Genomic DNA, 9978 nt, shown 5'->3' on the forward strand with positions numbered 1-9978 from the left:
CATCCTGCCTTGTATCAACGGTTCAGGCTGGTGGTGGTGGTTTCATGGTGTGGGGAATCTTTTCTTGGCACTCTTTGGGCCCCTTGGTACCAATTGARCATCGTTGCAACGCCACAGCCTACCTGAGTATTGTTGCTGACCATGTCCATCCCTTTATAACCACAAAACCGTTACTAGCGTGGTGTACCTAATAAAGTGGCCGGTGAGTGTACATTTCCTGTGAAAATGCTAGTGTGAATGCTTCATGCTGAAAACTTAAACTGAAAGCTGTTGAAATTGAGCTGGAAATATTTAATAGTAATAGTGTTAATGTGAGCACACTTCGAAAAGCTGAAAGAAACAAAAAAAAAGACTAACTTTGCGGAAAAACAGTAAAAAGGAGCACAAAGCTAAGAGCTAAAATTGCTAAACATAGCTGAAAACATCTGCAAGAAGCATAAATAGCACTAAGTCGCAGAAAAAGGTATAAAAAGTAAAATAAAGCAATAGCATAGCAGAAAGAAGCAGATCTACAGCTAAATTAGCATAAATAAGCTAAAATTAGCATAGAATAGGCTAAAGRTAGCAGCCACAAGTTGAAATTAGCACCCAGATAGAGAAAGTGTTGTAAAAATTGTAAAACTAGCAGAAGAATTGCACATGAGTACAAAAAAGTGACAATTAGTAGTAAAATGACCAAAGCAGCTGAAAGTTTCAGTAAAACAGCTAAAAAGTAGCTGGAATAACCAGGCATAACCAGGAGCACAAGTTTGCTGAAGTTTTCAGAAAAAAGTTTTAATAGCWACAAAAAAAATGCGTATTTAGCTTAGAAAAGCTAACTTAAGCTAATAGCAGCTAAACATTAGCAAAAATTTCAGCAAATAGCCGAATATAGCAGAAAGCATCTTTAAGAAGCAGAAACAGCAGAAATCAGCAGAAAAAGTAGAAAAAAGCAGAATAGCAGAAAGAAGCAGAATTTTAGCTGAAATAGCAAAAACATAGCTAAAATTAGCACACAAATGTGAAAAAGAGCATAACCAGAGAAAAATGTGTGTAAGGTTCGGTAAATATTTAGAAACATTTCAAAGGAGTTTARGGACGTTGAAAACAGCTCCATTCATTTTCAATGGCAAAAAAGTGGCTGAAAAAGTGTAAAAAGCTGAAATACTAAAAGTCATAGCACCCCTCACATGAATGAGCTGAACGTTTTGATAAATGAATTGGTGAAATAGCACAAAAATTGTGGAACAAGTTAGATGCTGAAAAACGTACGGGAAAAAGCATATGAAGCATTCACACAATTAAATGGCACTGCAAAATAAAACGCCTCACAAAACATGAAAAGTAACTTTTTTTACTCTGAAAACTGGATCAAATGAAGCAACTTGCTTTTAATTTATAAAGAATTGTTTTTTCACAGTTTTTATTACAGGAAGTTGTTCCTTGTATCATCAAGCTTTCGAGGAAATCTGGTCTGGTTAGGGTTTGTAAAATCCTATTGTCATCAACAATCACACGTCTCTGTCCCGTTCTTGAGTAGAATGAGGGATAATTAATCCAAACTGAGTGTACTCACTCTCTCCCCACGTTCTCCCTTTGGCCCCACAGGGCCCTGCAACCCTGGAGCTCCAGGTTTCCCCTGCATTCAGCCAAACAAAAAAATCGAAATCACAAAGATACAGATAAATCTCTTCGTGTTCATGTCACCATTAAGTTGTGAACAGGCTTACATTCTGTCCTGATGGGCCAGGAGGTCCAACTGGGCCTCTGGGACCTGGGGGTCCTGTGTGTTAGATGGATACAGAGTCATTAGTTCTATATGATGAAAACCTCTGAGCTCAGTCCAACAACAGGACAGGAAGTGCTCATCAGTGTAGCTTTGTGTTTGGACACAAATAAACCTTTGTGCATTTAAAAGCACAAAATTAGGAGGTCACAAACTTCTGATTAAAAATATAAACTACGCATTTGATTAGAGAAAAAATGTGTTGGGGAAAATTCGGTGAAATGTATAAGAGCAGTGTATGAAAATCATTTTCACTTTTAGGATGTTTGCAGCTAACAGATATTTTCCAGCACCAACCATCATGTGAACAATAAGCACTCACCGATAGGCCCCGGAGGACCCTGGGGTCCAGGAACAGGCAAACCTCTTGAGTCATGGAAGGTGTTGGTGAAGAAGGGGTCTTTCCCACGATCTGGAGTCGAAACAATAGATGTGTTTAAGCTACTCTCCTGATTGAAATGGAACAAATGAGGCAAAAGCTGTGATTATAATAATTTGACAGATGATTATATGAACCAACAATGATGATATTTTAATAGAAGTTAAATATCATGATGTTTAAGAATAAAGCTAAACGTAGCACTTTGCTTGCTTTGAACAACATGCAATGTTGTATTTTAAGATAAAGTGGTCCTTGTGTTTTTGCAGATGTTTCACTGTGTCTAATAATTTAGTTTAATTTCTTTATAAACATAAAATGTAACCCACCCTTGAAGCTGCCTTGGACAAAAAGCTCCGTACGTTTTTTTGAAAACAGAAAATTCACTAGAGGGCAGTGTTTTCTAAAAATCAAAATATTCTCATCAAAATGAAAAAAAAAAAATCAGAGCTGGACAGTTATTATTGGCCGCTGCTAAAGGCAAAGGGGCGGTAATGTTTTTAACTTGTGTCTGTGTGTGCCTGTTTGTCTGTCCGTTAGCAAAATATCTCTCTAACCACTGGATAGATTTGAATGAAACTTGGAGAAAGTCATCATTGCGTGGACATCTTTTGTAGTTATTACTTTAGTTTAAGATGGCACCACAGGCTACTCAGCCTTAACTAACACAAAAATGTCTCTAACTCAGCCGGTTTTACAGACACTGAGCTAAAGTTTGCCATGGTAGTAGCTGAGAGTCATTCCCAGCACATATTACTCCAACAGCTGGTGCGTCAACAGCATAACAAGAGTAAGTGGCGAACTCGAGGAAGTGTGCAGCTGTTGGGTCACTGTGACAGGAAACGCAGACCCAATATAGACGAGGAGGAAGTGGAAGAGGAAGAGGAAGATGATGACGATGAGGAAGAGGATTGACAGGTATGAACACTCTCCTGCTTCCTGTAGTGACCGGACACCAACAGATCAAGCAGCACAGCTTCAAACAGTGTTTAATGTTGTAAGCTGAGCACGCTGAGAGCTGAACTTCAGCTTTACATCAAAATAAGCAGAAACACTGAAATATTCCCACACAGTCCTCCTCCTCCGTCCTGACGCAGACGCAGCGGCCAGACAATTCAGTGTTTTCAAAAGGAAGCTCATTGCAGACCCACCCCAACTTATGTTCCCCCCACTGTTACTTTGATGYGAAAGAAATAGCCCGCAGACTCGGAAACCATCGTGCCAACCTCAGCGCCCCCGCGGCTCTCCACAGCGGAACCCGGAGCTTACAAATCTGTGCGCCGCATACTTTGTTTTACCACTGAATCCGTGTGTAAAACCCGCCCATGTGCTGACCTTGAAAGAGCCGGGGAAGGCCTCCCATCTGTCTCCCACTCCCCACCTCAGCTGTCTGAGATGCCTACATCTGGAAGCTGTTGAGTGACATCAGCGGTGGACAGGTTCTCATCCCAGGATATGAAGTCTGCATCAACGTAACGACCTCTGCATCCGTTTAATTCGGATTCTGCTCCACGTCGTTGGTGGGCAACGAGGAGCGAGGAGCAGTCAAGAAATTGAAAGTTGTCTTTTTTTTTTTTTTTTTTTTTTTAGATCTTTTCTGTCTTTGCTGTAGAGTTTTAAGGGTTAAGCTGAAAGTTTTCAAAAAATGCAACTCCCTGCTTGCAATGAAATGCCCAGATAAGGATGTAAACAAGTTTAACTGATTTTGGCTTGACGTGCGGTCTCACTGTGTGAATTACTTCACCATAAAAAACCCTTTCATTAAAGGAGGAGGTGGGGAAGTGGTTGTCAGACAAGTGTACTCATTATTGGATTTTTTTACACTATGGATAAGTTTCAAAACTATAAAAAATTCTAACACAGACTTATTGTGCAGCTTTTAAAGGAGACATATACACACACAAAAAACAATAAGTGGTGCTTTCTATTTGTTAAAAATCAAAAGCTGATGAAATAAGGTCTTAAAGCTATAGGAAAAACAATAAAAGGAAGCAAAATATTAGAATGGTATTTTGATAAAATTATGCACAGTACTGAAGTGTAAAGTGCCTCTGACGTCAAATTTTTGTAATACATGTGAATGCATTTTTAGAAAGAGGACATATATAAAATATTGCAAAAGAAATTTCATGTTGCTGAGATGAACAGTTGTTGAGAACTTTGCCTGGGAAGTAACAGGAAGTGATGTCAAAGGGGAATGTCTGCATGTGAACAGTGTTGCTACAACAGCCAACAACCCAGACTGTAGAGAAGAATCTGATGTTTCTTAAGATTCTTTCAAAAGATTCTTTCAAAATTTTTGAGTCTCTATCAGAGAGATGAAGAAGTTTCAGAGTTCAGATAATATTGTTTCAATAAACAAAGACCAGAGAGGTTTATATTTTTTGTTAGAGTTCCTCTTTGATGTCACTTCCTGTTTCACTTTGTCTGAGCCAAGTTCAAAAGAAAATATGCCAGTTATGGGACAAAATGGATTAAAAATGTGTGTATTATTTCAACTTTCTTAAATATAAAGATGTTTTCTTTGACTTTTTGTATTTGAAGAATATGCATGTCACAGGCACTTTAAAGCTCTAACGGCTGTGAATATTTTTTCTCAAAAACATTAGGAAGTTATTACAGAGATTTAGAATAAATACAAAATAAAAGTACTTTTTTGTTTGTTATGAAATATTCTCATTGAGTTTGTAAGAAGTGTTACTGCTGTGGGTCTTACTGTGGTCTGGTTCTGGGATGCGGGCGCTGGCTGGCGCTGGTGGGCCTGGTGGGCCGGGTGGACCAGGCAGGCCTGGGAGACCTCTCTCTCCTGGGAGTCCTGGTGGACCACGAGGGCCTGAAAGATTAGATGAAAGATGAATAAGCCCTGTAGTGTAGTGACAGATATGCTGCACACCATGTTCAAACCAGCATAGTCCTGAATGGAGATTGAAACTACGACAACCATCAGTGAGGGAAAATATTAGAGAAAGTGCTGACGTAACATAAGTGTCTGATTAGGTGGACGTCATGTGGAGTAAAAGGGATGAAGCAGTGGGGGAGTGTGTGAAGCGACTGACTTTGTTTCTCTGTAATTAACAGGAGGGTCATTAATGGTCTGCTGCTGGAAACTCTGTGACCCAGAGCAACTCAAATAAACAGAGTTAAACTCTGCATGATGTTACTGGCATGCGTTAAATTAAATATTCCGTGCATGCATGCCACCTGTTTCTGTGTTTTTATCCATAAAAAAAACCCCTGAGGCGGTCAGGAAAGTGTCCCTCTAACCTCTTTTTGTAATTCATTTAAAGGTATTAAAAAATCTCATTTCGTCATTTAACCTGTCTGAGATCACCCCACCCCTGTCAAATCAACACTCAGCACCTTTCCATTTTTTTCTCTAATGAACCTCACAATAACCTTTGCCAAAGCATTGCATCACAGCTCACTATGTTGAAGCCATCCACAGCACAGTGGGTCACATAAATGTCCCAACTGGCCCTTTAAAGTTTCTGCAACATATAAGAGAAAACAGCCAAATCTATGCAAAACTATGACAAAATACAAGCAGATATTTGCAACACAAAGTTAACCTTTCTCCCATATTTGACTCATTTTTATAGAACACTGGTCATATTCCTTTCCTGTGTTTATCTTTTGCTTCAGATTGAAAAGAAAATCAGCACAATAGGAAAATCTCAGCACTGCTTTTGGATACATATGAAGTAATGGAGAGAGARAAAAAAACAGAAACACTGCAGACATATGGAAATCATAATGAGCTGGGATTTGTATAAGGCCCAAGCTTTTTTTTWWATTTTTTTATAACTGAAGTCACACAGAGCTTCTCAGAAAGTGGTTTTGTAGTTCAAGTTTCGATCTAAAGCTCATTTTTACATGGCGCAAGGTTCACATGTTGGGCTGATACGGAGCAGAGGAATAACCCAGGATAGCAGGAGCAGATGTGACGTACTGCATCACTCTCCATTTACTTTGTTCATCACTGACATTCAAGCTGACGGCAGATTTACTACTGTATTTGCTTCAACAGGTCATTCATTATTTGTACATAAGCAGTGAGTTTATTATTCGGTTTCTGTTTTGGCTGATGATGGCGGGCAACAAGGCACAAGTATTTAAAAAAGATTACTTTTAGAAACATATGATTTTAAATGCAGGCCAATAAAATGCAAATTCCATGTGAGTGACCAGTAAACCTCAAAGGCCACTGGAATGCTCAGGCTTTGACCACTGCAGGGTCTGTGAATGACTGAGAGCTTTAAGTAAAAAACAAACAGTCAGGACATCTCAGGTCACATCTCTGTCCTTTCCACTGATCTTTCTTTAGTAAGCCATTCAAACGTCTTCTTCTTCAGACAACAATGTAAGTATGCACATATTGGCAAACTGTGTAAACAGCCAGCAGGACAGAGTTCATTTGATCTAGTCTTCTGACCGTCAATAATCATCATGGTGAATCATCTCTTACCTACTGGTCCTGAGGGTCCCTTAGAGCCAGGAGTTCCAGATGGACCCCTTGCCCCAGTTTCCCCCTGGGGCCCGTTGGGACCTGGCAGTCCTCGAGACCCTGGCTTTCCTACAAGTAAAAAAAAAGAAAGAAAAAAAATCATGATGAGTAATCATGAAGCACTAACTGGTTTACAACTTGAATGGTTTGACATCAGCTGAATCACAATCACGTCTCACCGTCTCTGCCAGGAAGCCCATCTCTCCCCTTTTCACCCTGAGGTCCTGAAATGAAACAAGAGAATAGTCTTAATTAGGAGGTTTACATCTGTGGGGGGAAAAAATCTGAACTCAAACCACCTGGAGATGAAACTGGGTAAAATATAGTCAAGGATAAAAAGTGTTTTTATTCAAGTAAAAGAGCTTTAAATGCTGCTTTTGCTGCATTTAGGTCAATTTTAGGGAAAACTGGAAATTCATTTCTAAAATGATAAACACTTGTAACAACAAAAACAGCAAAAACYTTTTCGGTTTTCATCAGTTAGTGCTCATAGCATGTTAGATATGACTCTCTCARCTACTTCCACTTGTAGCTCAATCTTTGTAAAACAGAAAGTTAAACTAATTTTTATGTTTGCAAAAGTCAATAAGTTGTGGCGGCCACCTTGAATTGRGCTGATTATTTTTATGAGAGTTTTAACAAAATGCCTCCAGGTAGTCAAATGTGTGCAATGAAGTGAAGGTGGCTCGCTTAGCAAAAATAAACCTCTGAACTTAAATGATTTATTTTCATTAGCTTGAAATTTTAATTCAGGCACAACATGGGCTACCTGCAGGTCCCTGCTCTCCAGGAGCACCCTGAGCTGGAGCTGACCCCATCAGCAGCGACGCCTGTGGAGCGGCTCCTCCTTTACTCTGAAGGTGGCGATGGGAAATGGCGGCTGGTGCTGCCAGTAGCTGCACCTGAGACCATAAAGTAAGTGCAGGTCATTTAATGGTACGGAGGATTAAAGTGGACCCAACGCTCAGCTGTTCTTCACCTTYGCCTCCAGTGAGTTCAGCCTCTCGCTCAAAGCTGTGATTCGACTGCAGTTGAGACAATCTGAGAAACAGAGAATAGTTTTGGTTACTTGCAGGAATCAGGTATATAGGCACACTTTGGTCTTTTTATGTCAAATAAAGGTTGTAACATGTTCTTACTTGAGATAGGCTCTCCTGAGCGTGCAGAGGGACGCCGCAGAGTAGAGGGGCTCCTCACTGCCTCCTGAGCTACAAGCTGGTTCCCTCCATCTGTGATAAAGATAAAGATACAAGTAAATAAGCGGCTTGGATTTTAAACTGTTCAGATTCCTTCAGCTATATAACATAATCAATACATTCATGAGTTTTTTTTTGTGAAAAGGCAGCATCTTATAGAAAATGCAACCAATGTGAACTTCAAACTGCAGTTAACCTGTTGGCCAGCAGGGGGCGAATAATTCTCACTAAAACTTTGAAGTTTGCAAAAGTTCCTAATAAGCTAATGGTCCTAATTTATACTCAGGAAACAGCAATCCTGTTCTAAATTAATTAAGAGCAAATTATATTTAAAGAAAAAATTATATAAATAAGGTTAACAGGACGCTTTACTAAGTGCATTCACAGCATTCTTGGATCTCATTCTGATTCACCGCCAACTCTGATTTTGTAGATTCAAAACACCACAGCTGTGACTTTTGGTTTTAAGATAGATGTTTCCAAACCAGTGGGTGACATAAGGTGACATTTTCCCACCCAGTCTTTGATTTCTTATGAGCAACAAAAGATAAAAAAAAAACTGAAATAGTAATTTCAAATTCCAACAGTGAATTGAACACTTGGATGTATTCCAGATAAATGAGTTTTCAAAATTACATTACATAGAAAAGAGATTAGTTTAGTCTTTAATTCATTACAAAAAAAATTGATTCCAAAGCACATCTAACTTTTAAGAAGACATCAAATGTTTGCAAGTGTGTAAAAATCAAAATATCCATCTGATGATTTGGAGGCTAAAGACAGCGTTGAAACTGTTTGTCCTTCAGGTAAGCTCTTCACTATTAACCAGTCAGCTGACAAACTGAGTGTGGAGAAGAGAGAAGTTGAAATTATTTCTGCATGTTTTAGCTTTTATTTTTGCCATCTGGTGTGAGCAACATCTTTGCTTTCCTAAACCATTTTCTCCTTTATGAAGTTTCTCTGGGCAGGGAGGCACATAGAGACAAAACAATAGTTTCTTTGTGTGAGGAGAACGGGCAGTCTCGGCTCACATTCTGTCTTCCTTTCATTTTATGAAGTGTGGGAGTTTGAGTCTCGAGGTTCTGGATGTTTTGAATGGGCAGACTTCAGTGGAAACGCTAGACTGACTCTATTGTCTGAGCCTGGCCTGGCTGTGGTTGGCCCAGGTGCTCCTAAAACAAATAAGGGGCTGGGGTTCAGCACCTCATTAGCTACCAAGACACATGTCTTTCCTTTCAGTGGCCAGCAGCCACAGCTATGCCAAGTGCTCGAGTAAAAAAAAAAAAAAAAGGCATAAAATAGCACCTGTAATGTAGAGTTGAGGCAGCTTCAGATGTTATTCTCTGCTGCAGAACCCAGCGGGCAAATCATCATGAAGAGATGTAAACATTTTTGGAACGTAAGATGTCTCAGAATAATGGTTGAGCATTTACCCAAACCGTGGAGGAAGAGAAAGCAAAGACGAACAAAAGAAATTTCCCAAAACACATGGTTTCTAGTAAACTGAGCCTGCTCCAATTATTCTCCTCCCTAAACCTTCTGTGTTCATGTGCTCATGGTTGGGGGCATTTCTCCAAGGATTACGTGTGCAGAAATTCTAAAACCATGTACAACCCGAGACTGAAATGTTATGGCATGAGCTCAGCATGTCCTCTCTCGCGTGTTTCAATACCACTCCAAACTTTGGACAGAGAAGAGCACACGCTTCAGTCCGCGCAAAGACAAAAGGGATGTGTGTACGTTTGCACGTGTGCAAGCACATCCTGCAGAGTTTTCCTGCAGAGTTCAGGTCGTGTCGCAGTCAGGTCGACTGCTTTCAGCTATTTATAAAAAAAAAGGGAGGCTCCGGGTAGAAAATATATACCTCCTGATACCAGCACCTCTTCTCCCTCTTGAAATAAAGAGCTTTCAAGATTCGCTCACTCAGTGTTGAGCTTTTGTGTGAAGCATTAATCCGGATTTGGAGCAGAAACAGCCACCCCCCACGTCCACTCACACACCTCACACACTTTCCATCATGGAACAGCAAGACTCCTGCTTTTGTTGCACCTCATGTGACACAATCAGCTAAGTGTGAGTCCTGTGGTGTGTGTGTGTGTGTGTGTGTGTGTGTGTGTGTGTGTGTGTGTGTGTG

General features: G+C 40.0%; 1 protein-coding gene across 4 annotated transcripts in view; it reads right to left on the minus strand.

Annotated features, from left to right (window-relative positions):
* Positions 1 to 9978, minus strand: part of emid1 (EMI domain containing 1) — a 52747-nt gene that overhangs the window by 6548 nt on the left and 36221 nt on the right. For all 4 annotated transcript variants that reach the window (XM_014014329.1, XM_014014330.1, XM_014014332.1 and 1 more), the window contains exons 4-12: positions 7788 to 7877; positions 7628 to 7689; positions 7418 to 7550; positions 6828 to 6872; positions 6610 to 6717; positions 4861 to 4977; positions 2088 to 2177; positions 1710 to 1762; positions 1556 to 1618 (exon numbers count right to left, since the gene is read on the minus strand). In XM_014014329.1, the coding sequence (XP_013869783.1) occupies positions 1556 to 1618; positions 1710 to 1762; positions 2088 to 2177; positions 4861 to 4977; positions 6610 to 6717; positions 6828 to 6872; positions 7418 to 7550; positions 7628 to 7689; positions 7788 to 7877 (761 nt within the window). The remainder of the gene's footprint in view (positions 1 to 1555; positions 1619 to 1709; positions 1763 to 2087; positions 2178 to 4860; positions 4978 to 6609; positions 6718 to 6827; positions 6873 to 7417; positions 7551 to 7627; positions 7690 to 7787; positions 7878 to 9978) is intronic.

Source organism: Austrofundulus limnaeus, unplaced genomic scaffold (genome assembly GCF_001266775.1).
Source record: "Austrofundulus limnaeus strain Quisiro unplaced genomic scaffold, Austrofundulus_limnaeus-1.0 Scaffold114, whole genome shotgun sequence".
In the NCBI taxonomy this organism is placed as follows: domain Eukaryota; kingdom Metazoa; phylum Chordata; class Actinopteri; order Cyprinodontiformes; family Rivulidae; genus Austrofundulus; species Austrofundulus limnaeus.